The sequence below is a fragment of the Chrysemys picta genome, chromosome 4 (genome assembly GCF_011386835.1).
Source record: "Chrysemys picta bellii isolate R12L10 chromosome 4, ASM1138683v2, whole genome shotgun sequence".
Lineage (NCBI taxonomy): Eukaryota > Metazoa > Chordata > Testudines > Emydidae > Chrysemys > Chrysemys picta.
In genome coordinates this window covers 106,506,223-106,527,019 of record NC_088794.1, presented here as the reverse complement: position 1 = coordinate 106,527,019, position 20,797 = coordinate 106,506,223, and the positions used below count along the sequence as shown (strand labels likewise).

Here is a 20,797-nt window from a genome sequence, read left to right as displayed (position 1 = left end):
ACAGGAATAAGTGTGGAATTTCTCTGCTCACCTCGATCAGATTCAGCAATGGAAAACATTACTGCTTGCCTACATGCTCTGCAAGCATTTCTTGATGTTCCTTGGCCTCGGTCTAAAATAGGTGGTGATCAGGTAACATGCTAATTTAGAAAATATTAGTTGAAATTCCAGGGTATTGTGACAGTGTCTGGTATCACTTAGATCTCTAAACTGTCCTTGAATCTACAATGATTTTTCATTTACTGTTCTGTGACACTGATTGTAAACACTGTTGTCTGGTAAAAAATGTGGCAGTTAGTTATTTCTCTCTCTCGTAGATCCTGAGACTTTTTGGCTCTCTTTGAATGTGTTGGTACATTGACCTCACCTAAAAGTTCAGATTTTGCATTCCAAACGTTGTTTTATTGAAAATTTTATAGAACTGGAAAGAAATAATAAACTAAAAGTTAATTAAAAAGAAACCCAGCTATGTAACTACTATAGAAATCATTGCTAGACTGCAACTTAGTTATAGTTTGTTGAAAGATGACTTAGATGTGTAGCATGGCAGGTTGTCGTTTCTCTGACTCCAGTCAGGGAACAGCATGTCAGTCTCTGGAAGGAAGGAAGCTCCCAGGGTATAAGTTAATGTAACTGGGAAAACTAATCAGATAAACCATCCTTTCAGAGGATATGTCTTCACTACAGAGTTAGCCTGGGCTAGGCTAGCATGGGTGGGCATCCCCACTACATAGCCCTATTCATGCCAGACCTATGTGAATGTGTCCACAATGGGGCTATACTAACCTATTTGCTGGATTCTACTTCTAGCAAAATATTCCATGGGTCTTAGTGGTATATTAAACTGAGCCCCTCTATGAATTCATGGGAGTGCTCTTGTGGTTCTTACTGATATCACACCGACGCTTTACCAGAAGGCTAGTGTCAGCTTCTGGCCAAATGGTAGCATGGGAGAGGACTTCTTGGATGGTATCTCTGTTCAAATGGTGTGGAAAAGCAGTAGAAATATTTTTAACAGTGCAGAAGAAGGGAGAAATTAGATGAGAAAGTATAGCCAGGGTAAAATTGTGAGATTGGAGGATTAACAGCACCCAGACTTGATTAGCCTGTATTCTCACTGCAAGGTAGGCAGTGAGCAAAACCCGAGCCCAAACCTTCACCCTCAGTCATGCCTGCTAACAATGAGTTTAAACCAACATCGAGCCTGGGTTAGATGTTTTTCTGTGTAGATGGAGCTGGGGTTAGGGGCAATGCCTAAGCCAGGGGTCGGCAACCTTTGAGAAGTGGTGTGCCAAGTCTTCATTAATTTAAGGTTTTGTGTGCCAATAAAAGGTTTCGCGTGCCAGACTGGCAGCGCGGGCAGCAGACAGAACCGCAGACCAGCAGCGGACTCTGTCTGCCAGCCCTTGCCATCCAGGGTCCCGGCCGCCAGCCCCACTCAACCTGCTGCCGGTCCAGGTTCCATCCATCCAGGCCGACAGCGGGCTGAACGGGGCCGGCGGTTGGGACCCCGGCTGGCAAGGGGCCAGCAGCCAGGACCCCAGACCTGCAGCAGGCTGAGTGGCTCATCCCGCTGCCGGTCTGGGGTCCTGGCCGCTGGCCCCACTCAGTCCGCTGCTGGCCCAGGTTCCGTCCATCCAGGCTGGCAGTGGGCTGAGCGGGGCCAGAGGCCGGGATCCTGGCTGGCAGCAGCGTGCCACCCAAAATCAGCCTGCATGCCGCCTGTTGCCGACCCCTGGCCCAAGCTATAGCCCGGCTAATTTTGCATTGAAGACATGCCCTGTGTAGTCTTTTTTTTTTTTTAAAGTACAAATATGAAAAATGTTTGGTTATTACAGGACCACATTTAGTTTTTCTTTTTACAAAAATTCACACTTCATCCTTTTTCTGTAAAAAGCAACAGAGGGTCCTGTGGCACCGTTAAGACTAACAGAAATAAGCTTTCGTGGGTAAGAACCTCACTTCTTCAGATGCAAGACAAGAAGTGAGGTTCTTACCCACGAAAGCTTATGCTCCCAATACTTCTGTTAGTCTTAAAGGTGCCACAGGGACCCTCTGTTGCTTTTTACAGATTCAGACTAACACGGCTACCCCTCTGATACTTGACATCCTAGTTCTGATATCTACAATCTAGGGGGATAATATTTTCTGTAAGTATCAATTTTTATTGTATCCTTTAAAGTACAAATTCTACCCACCCATCAAAAAAGTGTTGCTCTTTTATCCGTCTGGCATTGTGTACATATTAACCAGTCAGTCATTATTTTGTTGTTCTGAATGAAACTTTAAAAATGACATCTTTAGAGGCCTGCCTGAACACGTTACCTGGGCAAGTCCTGACTGTTCTGGGCCATTGTTTCCAAAACCACATTATAAAATAAGGCCTCTTCCATTTCAAGAGCAAACTGTGCTGTACTGTATCTTTCAAAGTACTGTAAATAGATACGATTTACCCTTTTGGAAGTAAATATGTATCACATTACTTCTGATTATGACTAATACTCCTCCAGAAAACCCAACCTTGTTTAATTAAAGGGACATATCATGTTTAGTTGCCATATGACAAATGCACAAACTACTCAGAGTATCCCAGCCTGGCCTCATTGTAATCTCTGTTTATGTACAGCACAGTTTAAATGAAAAATATATCCTTAGGAAGCAAAGCAGATATAGCAGTCTCCCTTCATTTGTGTGAAGTAATACTTGTGATTTTTTTAACAAAGAATTGAATGCATGCAAAATGTTTACCTAGCACAAACCATGACAAAAAGTATTTGTTTGAAGAAGGCACGAAAGTTGATACATTTGTGACCAGAACCAAGACTTTTGCTGGCACAACTGAACTCCTCATACTGTTTTAATTGGAACTCTACATTTCAGTTGCCTCTTAAAGCAAGGAACACGGTCTGCTTTTTAGACCCCCAATTTACCTCCTCCTTATGAAAACCTTGTCTTCCCCTTTTACTGTTGGGAATTCATATCATACAGAACATTCAATAACTTCTGTAGCTTAAATAATACTGCTTACATCTTTAGTTTCATGAATCATTGTTTTAATTTTCCTACTTTTTTTTTCTTTCTGATCCTATGTTTGGCGCTTGACAGGTTGGAAACTAATGTATGTTTGGTGTAAGCAATGAGGCCTCTCCTTCCTTTAAGATTTTTGGGAACATTGAGGGGGAAAGGTCCTTCTCACCATATGCTCCAAAATTTACAAGTGTAGATTGGTGGGTTGGTTTTTTTAGCTTCAACTTCTGATCTTCTGTGTGAAGGCAGTGGGGTTGCATGTGCACAGAAGTAATTAGGAACAGAATTTAGCTTGTCGGTTTAAGTGAAGGTAGAGGGAGGCTTTCAATAAAATGACTCTGTGGAGTTAAAAAAAATTGCATTAATTCCTTCTGTTTTAATTTTATGCATTGAAACACTAACATTTCAGACATCAAGTACTTGAGGTTAGACAATTAATATGTAGGGGAGCATCTGTGCTTTGGCAAAAACATTAGATAGATAAAAAGAAAAAAAAAGCAATGATTTTCAGCTGCTCCTAATTAGAAATGAGCAAATAAATGCAATGAGAATATAGTTCACAAGACTCTGACAAAAATTTATACCATCTTATTACAGTTTTATATTTACACAGTCGTTCTCAATCTGTTTATCACGGATGACTTTGTACTCGCATCTTAAGCAATGACTCTGTGGAATGGGCAGTCTAGACACAGTCCACATAGGTATTTTGAAGACATTATATAAAGACATAGAAAGGAAAACTTGGAGCTAGAAAGCAAATACAGTAATAGCTTACTACTACTTTGAAGCTTCATTTTGTATCTCCCGTCTCACTCTGAGGTGAATAGAAGTTCACCATAGAGTATTCTGCAGTCCAAGCTGTTGTTTATGTTCAGTTTATGTAGTATGTTACATTTTCAAAGCATTGTATAAATTTACATTAGAATACTGAACCTCTGATGCTTGTGGGTAATAAGTAAATGAATGTGAATATCAAGACTTCGAACATTTCTCTTGCTACAGGAGCTTGGTGTGGAGTTGTTGAATGTTCTGCATCGACTGATACTAACCAGAGAATCGCCTGATATTCAGCTTGCTACTCTTGAAGTAGTCCGACAGATTCTTTTTGCAGCTCAAGAACATGTGAGAGAAAAACGGAGAAGTGCAGAAGGTATACAATATACTGTTCTACAATATACTGTATAAACTTTTCATGACCAAACTTATTCCATCTATAATCTGTAGATTAGTGGCTTTATTTGTCAAAGGTGCTAAGAAGTCACTAATCTCGTTGACTTCATTGGGAGCTAAAGATATTCGGTACTTTAGAAAATCAGGCCACGCAAGACTAAATAGGCCAGTTGTGAATTTACAACACAGGAAGCATCAGCTTTTTCCTCATGTGGCAATATAAAGTGGAGTTTTTAAATAAAGCAACTGTGATCAAGTTACTCATCCAGCTCCTAACAGCACTGAGTACAGCCGTTGAATTAAGCATTTTCTCCTGGATTAGATATACCCTTTAACATTCATTATAATTAAATTACAGGTTTTTCTTCTGTTTAGAAGATGTGGAATGAAACCAAATTTTATTTCCTATATAATTAGTACATATGCACAGAATTTTGTACCAAAACATTTTTTCTTCTTCGAGTGCTTGCTCATATCGTTTTCAATTAGGTGTGTGCATGCCACGTGCACAGTTCACTGGAAGGTTTTTCCCCTAGCAGCACCCACTGGGTTGGCTCTGGAGCCCCCTGGAGTCACGCCTTCATGGCGCTGCATATAGGGCCCTGCCAACCCACCGTCTCCATGTCCTTCTTACAGTCCGTGATAGTGAAAGGAGCGTTTCGTCTCGACTTCAGTGAGCGATCCTCTAGTGTATTTTCTGTAAATAGTTAAAGATAGTTTAAAAATTTGTTTTAGTTAGACAGACATTTGGACTTGGGGCACCGGGGGTTGTTTCCCTCCCCTGCTTCCACATCCCTCTTCTGAGCCCAGGGCATGCCTGAGACCCAGGGGTTTAAGCCGTGCGTGGTTTGCCAGAAGCCTGTGCCCAAGGGTGACCCACACTCAGCTTGTCTAAAGTGCTTGGGGGAGTCTCATGAAGCAGACAGGTGCAAGATCTGTCAGAGCTTTCACCCCTGCATGAAGAAGGAGAGGGATCACAGACTAAAGTTGCTGCTAATGGAAGCAGCTCTCCGCCCTCAGTCTGAGTCAAGCCCCATGGGTATGGCACTGGGCTCCTCAGTGTCGGTGCACAGCGTGCTGGCTTCGGTCCAGGAGGTGCTGAGAAAGGACTCTGGGGTCAGAGACCCTCGGCACCGGCACTCCCTGGCGCCAAGCACGGCATGGGATCAATCTTGGCACTGCTCACAGTTTCCCGTCCCGAAGAAGAAGCACAGGAAGACTGATAGAGGGCGCTCCACTTCCCGAGCATGGGAATGTGAACCCAAGGGAGGGAAACTGGTGCAAGACCGTACCTCCCCTCCAGCTCAACAGCTGGCACCGTCGACTCCAGGCCCATGAGAGGGACCGTTGAGTCTGATGCCACCAGAGGAGACCCAGGTGGAGGATGTGGACCTCACTTCCACACCCAAGACTTATGAGGCAGTGTGGGACCTAATAACATTGACAGGTCCACACTCCCCCGATCACAGTGTCACAGCACCAGTCCAAGGCCCCAAACGACTCAGAGGCCAAGGGCAAGCCAGCTATGACTTGGCAATGATCTACATCGCCCTGGCACCGATTCCCGGCACTGGCGGGCACTGACTCATACATGTCCCAGAGAAGCCAACACTGTAGCTGCTGGCTCTCCCTGTCAGCGGGGATGACCCAAAATTTCTCCCCGGTATCGTGGCCACAACAGTGGGGGGTACCAGCTCAGATGCCGACCCAGTAGCCCTTTTGGACCCCGTGGGCTTACCACCAGTCCCAGGAGTCCACTTCAGTATGCTCCTTTTCAGTCACGTCTGAGAGAAGGACTGTGTCTAGGGCCAGGGATTTTTCCTGGGCATCAGCCACCGCTACCGCCACAATTGGTACTGCACCCAGCACCGGCAACAGACTCGGCACCGTGGCTACACTCAGTATCACGGATGGTACCAGGGCCCGCACCAAAGCGGACTACAACTTGGGGGTGGAGCCTCAGCGTTTTGAGGAGCCAGATGGGCAGGAGGGGCCCTCCCATGTTCTGGGCTCCTCCTCTTCGTCTCCAGATGAGGAAGTGGCAGGAACATCCTCAGAGCCTCCCCTTCCTGACAGCAGAGCCCACCTTGAACTTCTGAGGCGGGTTGCTCAGAACCTCAGGGTACAGATGGAGGAGGTCACCAAGGTGTCAGACCCAATGGTGGACATTTTATCCCTGGCAGGACCCACCAGGATGCCCCTTCCCCTGATAAAGACTTTTCTGGAGAACACACGAATCCTGTGGCAAACACCATCCTTTCTGGCTCCTACCGCTGACGAAGTTGAGAGAAAGTACTTTGTGCCCTCCACGGTCAATGAATACTTGTTTACCCACCCCCTGACAGACTCATTGATGATAGCGGCTGTTAATGCGAGGGAAAGGCAAGGGCAGCAAGGGCCTACCTCCCAAGCTAAGGACGCAACGAAGCTAGACCTCTTTGGGATGAAGATATATTCCACCAGAGGGCTCCAGCTTCGTATTGCAAACCAGGATGCGCTCCTTAGCCGTTATAACTTCGCCATGGGATGCAGTGTCCAAATTCTTGGACCTTTTCCCACCAGATTCTAAGCCGGAATTCTCGGCTCTTGTGGATGAGAGCAACACGGTCTCCGGGATGTCACTGCAAGCGGCATTAGACTTGGCCCACTCTGCAACGCAGACGATGTCTTCAGGCATTGCAATGCACCATTGCTCATGGCTGCAGGCTTCAGGTCTCCCTGGGGAGTCCCAACAGAAAATTCAGGACCTACTGTTCGAGGGGGCCACATTATTTTCTGAGAAAACAGACTTGAGACTCCACAGTCTGAAAGACTCCCGAGCCACTCTAAGATCACTGAGTCTGCATGCCCCTGCCACCCAGATTAGACAATTTAGGCCTCAACCCACGACACGAACATGTCGGGCAGTTTAGGCAGGATCAGAACCATAGGCATCCCAGAAACCAGAACTGTCATCACCAACCCCAACCTCCGAATAACAGGGAGTCTGGGTCATCCGGGCAGCCACCAGGCCCTACGCAGACCTTTTGAGGATGCACCCCAGGACATTATACCAACCTCTCAACTGGATCCTTCTCTCCCATTTTCAGAACATCTATCCTATTTCTACCGAGCGTGGTCCCAAATCACCTCAGACCATTGGGTCCTGCACTTGGTAGAGATGGGATATTCTCTCCAATTTTCCTTATCCCCCCCCGCAACACCCCTTACCCATCCCTCTTCAGGGACCCCTCACACAAGCAACTTCTTGTCTAGGAGGTACAAACCCTCCTATCAGTGGGGGCTGTCGAGGAGGTTCCACCAGAGTTTAAAGGAAAGGGGTTTTACTCCTGGTATTTCCTAATACCGAAAGTAAAAGGGGGCCTCAGGCCCATCTTGAATCTGCGCAATCTCAACAGGTTCGTGAAGAAACTAAAGTTTTGAATGGTCTCTTTGGCCACTATCATCCCGTCCCTGGATCCAGGAGATTGACATGCCGTCCTCAATTTGAAGGACACATACTTCCACATTTCCATAATTCCGCCCCACAGGCATTTCTTAAGGTATTACAGTATTACCGTTCGGCCTATCATCGGCACCTCGGGTGTTTACCAAATGTGTGTCAGTCATGGCCACTTTTCTGTGGAAAAGGCAATTTCAGGTATTTCCTAGACGACTGACTAGTCAAGGGTCGGTCTAGAACACAAGTGGATCAACATGTCTCCCTCATAAGATCCACCTTCAATGCATTGGGCCTCCTCCTAAACACTCAAAAGGCAACGCTCACCCCTACTCAGAGAATAGAGTTCATAAGGGCAGTGCTAGACTCAGCACAGGTCAGAGCGTTCCTGCCCCAGTCCCACTTCCAGGCCATTCACAACATCATACAGGACCTCAAACAATTCCCTATAACCACAGTAAGGAGTTGCTTAAAACTCCTAGGTCACATGGCATCTTGCACGTATGTAGTGCAACATGCGAGTCTCCGACTCAGACCTCTCCAAGCTTGGCTGGCATCGGTGTATCGACCAAGCAGGCACAGTCTAGACATGGTGGTTACCTTCCACCGGATGTTCTCAAGTCTCTTCACTGGTGGCTCGACCCGCACTTGGTGTGCACAGGGGTCGCATTTTCCAAACCCCGTCCATCCCTATGTCTGACCACCAACGCCTCGGCCATGGGGTGAGGGGCACACTTTGGGGAGTACAGAACTCAGGGCCTCTGGTCTCAGGAGGAACTGATGCTTCACATCAATTTAAGGGAGCTCAGGGCAGTCCGGCTGGCATGTTAGGCCTTTCGGCCTCTCCTGGAGGGAAAGTACATATCAGTCCTGACAGACAATACAACAGCAATGTTTTATATCAACAGACGAGGGGAGCATGCTCCTCTCCCCTATGTCAGGAAGCCCTCAAGCTCTGGGAGTTCTGCATAGGACACTCTGTACTGGCAAAAAGAACAGGAGTACTTGTGGCACCTTAGAGACTAACAAATTTATTAGAGCATAAGCTTTCGTGGACTACAGCCCACTTCTTCTGATGCATACCATACTCTGTACTGGCAGCGTCCTATCTTCCGGGTTGCAGAACGAACATGCAGACCACCTCAGCAGGTCTTTTCACAACCATGAGTGGTCTGTCTGCCAGGATGTAATAAACAATATCTTCCAGCAGTGGGGAGTTCACCAGATGGATCTGTTTACCACAAGGGCCAACAGGAAGTGCCTACAATTCTGCTCCTTCCTAAACAACAGCCCGAATTCGTTGGCAGATGCGTTTTTCCTTCCGTGGAAGGACTGCCTGTTCTGTGCGTTCCCTCCCATACCGCTGAGTCACAAGGTCCTCCTCAAAATCTGGAGCAATGGAACCTTGGGGAAGGGGTTGGAATGGGGGCAGGGAAAGGGTGGGAAGAGGTGAGGCAGGGGCGGGGCCTCATGGAAGGGATGGATTGGGGACGGAGCCAAGGGCAGCAGGGGGGAGGTGTCAGTAAATGCGGCCCTCAGGCCAATGCACTAGTCCTCATGTGGCTCTCATGGTCATTTGAGTTTGAGACCCCTGCTCTTGCTGGAGCTAGTTCCAGCATGGAGCCATGAAATTGACAAGAATTGCAACCAACAGCCGATGTAAGTAACTCCCCACCACTGGAAGATATTGTTTCTTACATCTGGATGGATAGACCACTCATTGTTGTGAAAAGACCTGCTGAGGTGCTTGATTTTGCTACTTTGATGATTTTAGGAGGTTTTTGTGTAGAATTTCTTAGTTTTTTTTTAAAAAAGCCATCTGAAAAATCAGCAATTCCATCACGTGGCATCGTACTGTTCTCCAGCTGGTTCATCAGCAAGGTTGAATCTTGAGATCCACCTTCGAGATCTCTGCCACTTGAGTTAACAGAGTAACTGTTAGCAGTAGTTGGTTGGCATCCTCTCTGTGGACTACACTAGAAGGGGACGAGGTGCAGTTTACCAGTGGGTTTCACAGATATTTGCAATATCTGACAGCCGAGGGACTCAGGATTCTTGGGTTTCATTCCACACTCTGGAGAAGGGTTCTCTCATGGTTTCAGAGCCTACCACCTGTTGGTCCTTCTCCTCACAGACTTGCCTCTGTCCTAGTCTTGTCTCTTCCCTACTTTGGCTCCTCGTTCTAGTCCCATTCTCCTAGTCATCTTGCCCAGCAAGTCCTAGTCTTGTCGTCTGGGGTCCAGTGCCAGTCTCATTTCCCCTCTCCTGTCTCTTCATCTAATCTCTCTCCCACCCATCCTGTCTCCTCCACTGGCTACCAATCCCAGTCTCCATCCTTGGGCTCCTCATCCATCTCAGTCCCTATCCTTCCCCGGCTCTTGGCCCAATTCCCCCCTCCCCCCTTCCTGACTCCTTGTCCTAGTCTCCTTGCCCAACTAATCCCATTGGTCTCCCCACAGTTCCTTGTAAAATCTCTTTCATGTCCCAACCTGCACCTTCCCCCCCCCCCCCCCCCACACAAAAATGTATCCCTCTCTAACACACTGTCTCCTTGCCCAGCCAATCACAGCCTCCCTTCCCGCAGTGGCTCCCAGTCTCCATGCCCAGTCTCTCCCACTTCCCCTTCCCCTTCCCCAACTCTTCATGATAGTTTGTTTTTCTTCCCCTCCCTTCCAGTCCAACTCTCACTGGACACTTTGTCCCAATCTACTCCATTCCTTCCCTCTGATTCAGCTCTTGTCCCCGCTGCACTTGAGTCAGGTGGCTTACATCTCTATGCTGCCTGAATGCCAGCAGGGGGATAATTGAAAGCACAGAGGAGAGAAGCTCCCTGTTCTCAGCCCCACCACAGCCCGCAGCAGCCAGGACCAGCAATTCTATTGCTTTGCTTCTGTAGCCTTAGGCTGGAGCATGTTCAGTCATTCTGTGGGGGATGAATGCACAGTTTGTTCCTACGTGGGAGCTCTGATGGATTGGAGCATGCTCAGTGAGGATGAAATCTTCAGACAATTTAGCTGCTGGAGTGACTGATAAGAGAGAAAGAGAGAGTTCCTTCTGGAATGCATAGAGGTATAAATACCCCTCTCCCCTGTGTAGATGGTGGTCAGTGCCCCCAGCTGGTCTGGCCTCTTCCTGTTGCCCCCTTGGCTTTACTTAGGTAAGTCCATCCCTCTTTCTCCTCCCTCGTAACCCAAAGGACCCTTAATGGAGCAACATCCCTTTCTCCTGCCGACAAAGACCCACCACATTCAGTTGAGGTGAGTGCATCCTTATAAATTTATTTCAAACTACAGTTGTTCTCTATCAGAACTTTTAACACTGTGCTGCATTAGAATTTAGAACTGTAAATTATCCCCTGCCGATATGACAAAGCTTCAAGAAGTAAACTTTTGTCAACAAAACACTACATGCTTAATGTTCTTATTTCTTCTTTTCATTATAGTTGATGATGGTGCTGCAGAAAAGGAGACCTTGCCAGAGTTTGGAGAAGGCAAAGACACAGGAGGACTGGTGCCTGGAAAGTCATTAGTCTTTGCGACTCTGGAGTTGTGTGTTTGCATTCTAGTGAGGCAACTCCCCCAGCTTAATCCTAAAGTAACTGGTAGCCCTGCAGTTAAAGCTGGAAAACCTCAGTTGTTGTCAGAGAGTGGAAGTAGATTGGTATCAGCAGCATTAGTTATCCTCTCTGACATTCCGTCAGTCTGCTCTCCTGAAGGTAGGATGTGGTTGATACCAATATGTCATTTCGTTACAAGGAAAGATTAAATGAAAAGATGATGATGATGATCATAGAGTAACATATACTTACTACATAACTTTCTCTGTTGGATAAATGTTGGGGCAAGGTCTAGAGCCTCAATTTAGGAATTTATAATACAGCTGTAAAAATGTGCTCCAAAGGGAAATGTGCCATATCATCTTTGTCCAAAAGTCATCTTGTAAACTACAGAAACACATAAAATAGGAAGGTAGTGTTTATCTCTCATAGCATCTGACCATCACCCCAGACTTCATTTTTCACAGTCTCCAAACCTTGTTAGATTCTTTTTAAAATAATATAATTACATAAAATATGTATCTATCTTATCTTGTTACCTTTCACTGTTGTTATTTTCATGCTCCCATAACCCAGCTTTTTTCATATGTTGCTGAGTTAGGTCTAATTTAGATCATAATTTCCTTGAAACAGAGTCCTGTCACTGTATTTATGTAAAATACTATTCATACCTATCATACTGTACAAACTATAAATCCAGCAATTCCTGTCCTTTGCATCTACCAACCCCTTTTCCCACTTACTTGCTGTCTTCTATTGAGTCCTTGTGTCATGGTCACCATCCTGCCAGCCCAAAGGGATGATGATCTCCTTTTGGAAACAGTCACTGGCTCTCCTGTTCAATCATAAGGATTAATGTTGGGTGGTGATGGCCTTTTGTTACATTCAGTCCAGCGATTGTCATCTTTCAGAATGACGAGAAAAGAGCTTGGACATGGCATGGTTTGGCTCTGAGAGGCACTATTTGTGAGGAAAATTAGTTTGCTCCTTGGGTTGAATTTGCTCCCTGCTGCATTCTTTGCCTTTAACAGTTCAGGGAGTTTTACAAGCAAATTGCTTGCAGGATCAGATTAAGTCAAGAGATCAGGACATGGAATTGAATCCAGGTCTCCTATTTGGTAGTGCTTATGTATAATAAAATCATAATAAATGGACTGGTTGTGCTGATCTTCAGTAGCTGTTCCTCCCAAGTTCCTGCAGTTAAGCTTCAGAGATTTTTTTTTTTCTTTTAAGGAAACAGAACAAGAACCTAAGGCACCAGTTCAGTAAGGCATTTAAGTACATGCTTTAGTCCATCTCCATTCAATCTGTTTTGCTGAATAGCAATGGACTTACGCACGTTAAAGTTAAGTGTGCACTTTGACTTTAAGTGTGTGCCTTGCTTAATCAGGACCTAAAATAGTGCACAAAATGTATGTGTGGACTCTACTCCATTGACTTCAGTGGGATTCAGGTGTCTGCACTAGCAGAGCCCAGTCTAAACATTTAAGCACGTTGGAACATAGGCACTGCCAACTTGGGTCAGACTCAAGTTCTGTCTAGTTCAGTATTCTGTTTCCAACCGAGGCTAGCGCCAGATGTTTCAGAGGGAGATGTAAGAACCGCACCGTAGGCAGATGTGGGATAACCTGCCCTGCACATTAGGTGTGATGCTTTCCTAAATCTTTGCTAGCTATAACTATTATAACGCTAGATATTATTATGCATGTTCAGTGTCTGATCACTTTTTTAATCTTGCTAAATTCTTGGCTCACTGACTTCCTTCAGCAAAGAGTTTCACAGTCTAATTATGTATCGTGGGGAAAGTATTTCTTTTTATCAGTTTTGAATTTGCCACCTGTTAATTTCATTGAATGTCATCCGTGTTCTAGTGTTCTGAAACAGACACAACAGAAGCTCCTGAACTACCATCTTTATTTTGTGTGTTTTATTATGTCCCTTCTTATTTGTCTCATTTCTGCAGGAAACAATCCAAATCTTTTCATTCTTTCTTCATATGCATTTTTCCACATCATTATCATTGCCCTTCTCTGAACCCCCACTAATTCTGACTTTTACATGATAAATTTTAGGTATGTGAGTAGTCCCAGTGAAGTTAATGACTTTCTGACTTAAAAGGAGAGAGTCCAGCATCTCTTTAAGTAGCCAGTCTGCCTCTGTTTGATGCTGTTTAAATACTTTTTTCTGGAACCAAGACTTACAATCAGTAGGCAACTTTTAGAAATGAAAACTGTTTAGACATTATATATAAAAAGGGAATTGAAGAAAAGTGATTTATAAAATAACAAATTCTGGAAGTCTTTCACTTTTTACAGTGACATACCAAGCATTTGTTTTGTCTCATAGGAAGTGTTTCCGTACTCCCTACTATCCTGTACCTAATCATTGGAGTCCTCAGAGAAACTGCTGTCAAATTGCCAGATGGCCAGTTACCTTTGACAGTTGCTGCATCTTTACAAGCTCTTAAGGGGATATTGTCTTCTCCTATGGCTCGAGCAGAGAAGAGCCGAACTGCTTGGACTGAACTTCTTCGTAGTGCTTTAGTCACAGTTCTTGACTGCTGGGATCCAGGTAACCAAAAGTGAGAGGGGGATGATGAAAAGATGCTTGGCGTAGATAAAATTCAAATAACTCTAGAAGATTCAGACAGTGGTGGAAGACCTGAACTACCCTTTGTTAAGATAACTTAATGTCTAAGGGTGAAACTTACTTAACCCACATAGTCCAACCCTGATGTTCTTAAGTACAGCCCACTCCCATTTCTGCTACTGTAGTCCAGGGGTCGGCAACCTTTGGCACCTGGCCCGTCAGGGTAAAGCCGTTGGCGGGCTGGGCTGGTTAGTTTATCTGGAGCGTCCAAAGGCACGGAGCCCCACAGCTCACTGGCTGCGGTTCACCGTTCCTGGCCAATGGGAGCTATGGGAAGTGGTGGCTAGCACGTCCCTTGGCTCGCACCGCTTCCCACAGCTTTCATTGGCCGTGAATGGCGAACCGTGGCCAGTGGAAGCTGCGGGACTCTGTGCCTGCGGACACTCCTGATAAACAAACCGGCCTGGCCCACCAGCAGCTTTACCCTGACGGGCTGAGTGCTGAAGGATAGAAGCATAGAATATCAGAGCTGGAAGGGACCTCAGGAGGTCATCTAGTCCAACCCCCTGCTCAAAGCAGGACCAATCCCCAGACAGATTTTTGCCCCAGATCCCTAATTAGCCCCTTCAGGGATTGAACTCTCAACCCTGGGTTTAGCAGGCCAATGCTCAAACAACTGAGCTATCCCCTTCCCCAACCCCTGCTGTAGTCTATAGTTTGGAGTAGCCACCACAGTCTCTCCGTGCTTCTTTTGGGGTGTAGTGTGGAGGCAGATTTCATCGTTCCTCCTGTGGCTTACACCCAGCCTCAGCCCATTGCTATCCTCTGCCTCAGCCTGTGTTGGAACAATGCAGCCAAAGGGTGTATCCACTGCAGTGGTGCTCCCCCACCGAGCTCTAATGTGGCGTGGAAGGCTACATGCTTATCCTCTGCACCAGGGCCACTGGTCAGAATTAAAACAACACTTTCACCATCAGTGGACCTACCTGCTTTCCTTTGGGCGAATCCCCTCTGACAAGCAAGGGGCTTTGCTTGTGCAGGCAAATGTAATTTATGCAACTCTGTGCCAGAGTCAGCAAATCTTGTTCCTTGAGTTTAACTTAATTATGCAAAAATACATTTGTGTGTATATGTATGATTATATTAATTATAAAACTTCATAATCCTGAATTTATTTTTGAAATTACAATATAATTTTCATAAATCATTTTGGTGATTGATGTGTGTCTGCAACCAATACTCTAGAGTGTTGCTGTATTAAGTCCACAAACATTTCACATGGCTGAAACCATGCAGCTTTATTCTTTACCTCACTGAACACTTACTGCAAGATGTGTGTCATGCATCAAACACACTCTTGTATTTAATTATCATATTCTCTCATATTTACATACATGGGGCATATTTCCCTTTTGTGAGATATTCTGTAATGTCCCCAGAGGCCACTGGTTCTCTATAAATAAAATGCGACAAAGAGTCCTGTGGCACTTTATAGACTAACAGACGTTTTGGAGCATAAGCTTTCGTGGGTGAATACCCACTTCGTCAGATGCGTGACATTGGTTTTAGATTCTTCTGAAAACAGTTGTATCAATAAATACAAAAGAAAAAATATTTTCTTAATACAAAATTAATGTGCTTGCACCACTGTAAAATTCCATTTAGACATAATATAGAAAATGCCATGCCAAAAAAATGCTTCATAAGCACTCTTTACATCACTTTAGATTTGCAATATTACTTTTAGAATGTGAATTTGAGACTGTTTTATCTTTAGTAGATGGAGCTCAACAAGAACTTGATGAAGTCAGCCTGCTTACTGCCATTACAGTATTTATTTTGTCTACAAGTCCAGAAGTTACTACCATAGAGTGCCTTCAAAAGCATTGTATTGAGAAGTTTAAAATAGCACTTGATTCAAAAGACCCTGAAGTAAGTACTTTTCTAGCTAGAGGAGTATTTCAATTAGAAGCATTCTAGCACATTTTCTGTTGAGCTGTTTCACTGGGCCGAACTAAAGGTGTTGATTTGAAAGAATTTTTTTTTATTCTGTCCAGTTTAGATCTGTTGTATTTTAAAGTACAATTTTAAACTAGTTGGCCAGAGCTAGTGGGTCTGTGCTTTGCCTTGCTTTTAACTGTTATTCATTAAAATATTCTGCATACAAATTAAGTATTTTCTATATTATTGTTTCACCATCTGGGAAATAAGAACTCCATACTTTGCTAAATGGGTAAGAAAGTTATCTAGTTTTGCAGACATTTCCTTAATTTTCTCTGTGCACTTATTTTAGACCTTAAGGCAATACGCTGCCAGGTCATCTGTTTTGATTCTTTATCTGTACTCTTGACAGAAACAGCACATTAGGAGGATTTTTTTCTTGTTTCTTACATGGTTGAAGTACACCACTATCACAGCAGTTCACCCTTTATCACACTGAAAGTGCAGCTCTAAAGATGATACTCGCTTGGGCTTTTGTTAATTAAATAGTAGTTCCCCAAATGTAGGCTTTATGTTGACCAGTGTAAGAGTCCATCGTAAACCAGTTTTTTTTCCTCCTCCTCCTATACTGATTTATCAATTAGAAAGTCAGCTTTATTTAATTTTAATTATCAAAGTTGATGACTCAGCTGCTAGAACAAGAAAAAATATTTACTTTTTAAGTCTATTGCTATATGTCCAATTTTAGAAATCTCAATTTTTAGCAGGATGGCTTTCACTAATAAGAATTTCAGAAAGCCAGGTGTAATTACAAAAAAAAAAATAGAGACATAGGGCGAAATTTTCAAAAGCACCTAAGTAACTTAAGCGCCTCAGCCTTTCAAAAGTCCCATAGACACTTTGACTCCTAAGGCATTAAGCATTTTTGCAAATTTTATCCATAGTTTAATAGTGAGGTGACATTTGTATTCTAAGCCCCTGCTTTTAGTCAAGTGTAACTTTATCCAAAAATTTCATTTTAACATGGTTAGGAAACCTAGTGGGCTTGTGAGCCTAAAACTCTCTTTAGACATTTTTAGTTATGAGTGCAAGATGTGTTTTATGGTTTCTTCGTTATTTGTTAAAATAATTCTGAGATACTTTCCTGACATCATTTAACTTTTCAAAGTATGTTTTACAGTTAGCTAATGATGAAAAGTTTCTCTTGCCATGTGAATTTTCAAGCTTTTGTACACTTTTTTTTTCTTATGAAAGCTTTATCTTTAAAATTGGGCCAAGGCAGTCTGACATGTAGTTTTAAGCGTAACTTTGTTTACATTCAGTATTGTAACTGTAACTTTTCCCCTCTAGGTACAGCTTAAGTGCTATCAGCTGCTGCTTTCCATCTTTCAATATCCCAACAGAGCTGTCTCATATCCTTACATTCATTCTTTGACACCATCTATTGTGGGGAAATTGCAGGAAACAGAAAAAACAAAGTCTGAAAATTCTGCTGAACTGCAAGTCATTCAGGAAGGAATAAAGGCGGTAGCAGCTCTCATAGCCATTGCTGAGGAAGAGCATCGTAAGTCCCTCAATTCCAATGCCTTTTTAATATCTTAAGTGGCTGTGGGGAATCAACTAAAACAAAATGTATTCCCCCATAATTATAATTTTGAACAAAATTTAATTATTAGTTACATTATTTAACAGTATGTCTTAGACAAATGTTGACTCTCTTTATGTAAGCTTAGTAGTACTCATTAGGATTTGAAAACTTAAAAAAAATTATTTGATATCTAAGTATTGTTTTTAATTTTGATAGGTGCTTATTTGGTGGCCTGCCTCCTGCCCCTCCTTATTTCCTTTCTTTTGGATGAGAATTCTTTGGGGTCAGCCACAAACTCAGCAAGAAATCTACATGAGTTTGCTTTGCAAAACGTGATGCAGATTGGTCCACAGTACTCATCAGTTTTTAAAAAAGTAATGGCTTCCTCTCCAACTATGAAAGCCAGGCTTGAATCAGCTGTAAAAGGCAATCAGGAAAGCATTAAAGTCAAGACAACACCTAAACATGCAAAGAATCCTGGGAAAAGTTCAAGCATCCAGTTAAAGACCAACTTTTTCTGAAGTATCGTAAGCACTTTGATAACATTGCAAAAAAGTCCCTTTTCATTTCTAATTACAGTAGTCAGGAAGAGTTGGTTTCAGTTTTAGCTCAGTTTTGACTTGAAATCCAGATGATTTTTTAAAAACAACATTCCTTAGAGATTTGATTTCTAATAAATATAATTGACTTTTTACATTTGTCTGAGCACTCGGAGTAAAACTTATCAAAAGTAATATAAACTATATATTTGCATTAATAAAATAACAAATCTGTGAGAACTGTGCATTTCTGATATCAATACAGACAAGAGATAAGACTTAGATATATTCAGGAGCCAGCCATTCTTATTCATTAAATAAACTGAATTATTTTGGCAATACTTCTTTAAAACAAAAGTTACTGTGATTATTGATTTTTGATTTAACTGGGGCATAAATTTACTTGCTGTTCATAGTCTTTCCTAAGTCCTAATTTAACATACTGCATATATTAAATGTCCTTGTAATCCTTAAGATAAATTATTGTTGAGCTCTAATATCCAACTACATTTAAGGTAATATTGACTGCTTTAATTAAATGCTAATAAACTCTTGAGCTGTCTAAGATATAGCAATATAACCCTTGCTGTTATATCACAGCTTCACAATGCCTTTTCACTTAGGCCCCAGTTCTGCAGGAACTTGCAGTGTGGGACTAATGTGCTTACAGTTAAGGCACATGTGTAAGTGTTTGCACGACTGGTGCCTTATTGCTTGATATAAAGCCTCACTTTTCAGGATATACTTTTTGATTTAACTTTATATTACGCTAGCCAGACAGTTGAAACTTGCATATCCTGAAAAGGACAGCAGTTTTGATGCACTGTGGCTCTGATTCAGACATCTATCTGGCTGCATCTGTTTCATGATTTTTAAATGATCAGGTATCTGTACATGACTCTCACTAATATACGTATCTTTTCAAGGAGGGGTGGAAGTGTTTGAAGTCTTGTGTCAAAATACAACAAACTTAAAGAAAAAGTACAAAATATACCGTAATTTTTATCAAGGAACATATTTTAATATAGTAAAAAAATCTTGACTACTAAAAATGCAATGGCTATAGTGTATTTTCTAACGTATTGCCTTTTTTTCTTTTGTGCCAGTATTAGCTCAGTAAACCAAATACTGTCAAAATGAGTATACTATTTCCTTGTTAAAAATTAGTCAAGAAAGAAAAGCATCTACGGAGCTGAGAAACACACTGTGACTCAGGAAGAGCGTGATGTACTGTATTTTATTATAAGATTTGTATATAAATACTATTGTAAATTGTACAGAATTAACCATTTGACCAAAATGCTAACAATTCATTTTTCTAATTCACATAAATAAACCTAATTTTCTTCAGTGAAGTTTGTTTTTCATTTTACCTGATAGAAGGACTTGCATTAGAGTTACTTTAAAAATCTGGATTTTAATTCATTAATATTCCCAATCCTTACAGTGTCCCTATCAGAACCTCTATAGACATATTTACCATAAGATGTAAAAATGCAAATAGAATAACTCAGAATTAACAACGGCCAATGAGTTTTTAAAAAAAACTCCCTATAATAGGGTGAACAGGCCTTCTCAAGGTTATGATAGAAACACTCCTAGAGCAGCACCAACCTGTTCCTGAGGAGGAAGTGACCTTGGGGGATGCAGATTGACCCAAACTTTAGGGGCCAGGCTGTCAAAGATATTTTGGCACTCAATGGGATTTTCAAAAGCATCTAGGTGCCTAACTTCCTTAGAAACCTCTCTGCATCTTTAAGCTCCTAAATACCTTTGAAAATCTGGTCCTACAACAGGAGTTTCATGAGCACTGTGGATTGGAACACTCTCCGCCCCATCCCCTCTGTGATGATCTATCAGACTGGCATTTGGTCGTGTCAGTCAGTCTCTCTTTTTTGAACTAGGAGAACAGAGCAGTTTGGGAAATGTAGTTTGTAGGGCAGCCATGATAGTAGTTGTAGTTAGGGACAAGACATGCTGGTAAATAAGGAATATATTTGGCTACCCCTATTGGGGGTTTGAGAGACATGTAATGGTTCTTTTTCCCTCTAGCCTGTTCTGTCAGTAAAGAAAAATGGTGAACAATGCAAAGAAAGCTAAATGTAGAGTCAAGCATGATTATTTCACGTGTCTAAGAATTTTTACTGCACTTACTGGTGTAGTATATGAATTCCTAGCAAAATTATCATCATAATATAAAGACCAACCAATTGTTTAGTTCCCTCCCATCTTCCCCTGAGGGAACAAGGGATGATTTTTGTCCTCTTCTCTTATCTGTACCATTTTTCCATGTATTGTTTTTTTGAAGAATTTTGTTTTCCTTGGAAAATGGTGAAATCTGCGGTTATTCTTACCGATGTCGGAGGGGATTTCTCTAGACTTAGAGCTTTTTCAGTACTGACCATCTCCTGATCTCATAAATTTCATCTTTGAAGTTGACAGTTTTATATTTCCTGAGGAAAGTAGTTGCCTAGGAAGATTATTGTTTTGGACAACGAGGTGGGTAGAGAGGGTGCTCTCTTAAATACCTTGGGCCAATTTCTTGTTTGGAGGGCCACAAAGAGTCGTCCAGACTTTGAATCTGACGTGGTATTTTATAGTGTAATGAGCGGCACACTAGGGTGATGAACTCTTGGGCAGAAGTGTTGCTGAGAAGGCAGGTTGCTGCATTTGGGATCTATATTAATACTGTCCCCCCACATTTAATATATAAAGTGTTGAATCTACATTTTTATTTTTAAAAAATTCTGCCTGTGCATTAACATTAACGTTTTTCATAGTAATGAGGTTATGAAATTTTACATCACTGACATACTTTTCTTAAAAACAGTTTCACATATTGCATTAGCAGCAAGCAAACCTGCTAAAAGTTTTTTGTACTCGTATTCATTTCACCCTGATGCCAACCTTTTCATGTAGGGAAATCAAAATATATACCTTTTTTG

General features: G+C 42.7%; 1 protein-coding gene and 1 long non-coding RNA gene across 11 annotated transcripts in view; one reads left to right on the top strand and one right to left on the bottom strand.

The window, feature by feature from the left end:
• HEATR5A (HEAT repeat containing 5A) overlaps nucleotides 1-19,207 on the top strand; it is a 119,552-nt gene extending 100,345 nt beyond the window's left edge. For 8 of the 10 annotated variants that reach the window (XM_065595418.1, XM_065595420.1, XM_005285311.5 and 5 more), the window contains 7 exons: nucleotides 5-132; nucleotides 4,033-4,180; nucleotides 11,082-11,354; nucleotides 13,542-13,766; nucleotides 15,562-15,716; nucleotides 17,076-17,289; nucleotides 17,530-19,207. In XM_065595418.1, coding sequence (XP_065451490.1) covers nucleotides 5-132; nucleotides 4,033-4,180; nucleotides 11,082-11,354; nucleotides 13,542-13,766; nucleotides 15,562-15,716; nucleotides 17,076-17,289; nucleotides 17,530-17,834 — 1,448 coding nt within the window. In that variant the 3' untranslated portion in view covers nucleotides 17,835-19,207. The remainder of the gene's footprint in view (nucleotides 1-4; nucleotides 133-4,032; nucleotides 4,181-11,081; nucleotides 11,355-13,541; nucleotides 13,767-15,561; nucleotides 15,717-17,075; nucleotides 17,290-17,529) is intronic. The other 2 variants (XM_065595423.1, XM_065595422.1) reach the window with 1 other exon arrangement.
• On the bottom strand, nucleotides 11,448-12,052 carry LOC135983434 (uncharacterized). Its single transcript, XR_010601074.1, has 2 exons — nucleotides 11,939-12,052; nucleotides 11,448-11,582 (listed from the first exon to the last, which is right to left on the bottom strand). It is a non-coding gene; the product is annotated as an uncharacterized LOC135983434 (long non-coding RNA).
• Nucleotides 19,208-20,797: the final 1,590 nt, after the last annotated feature.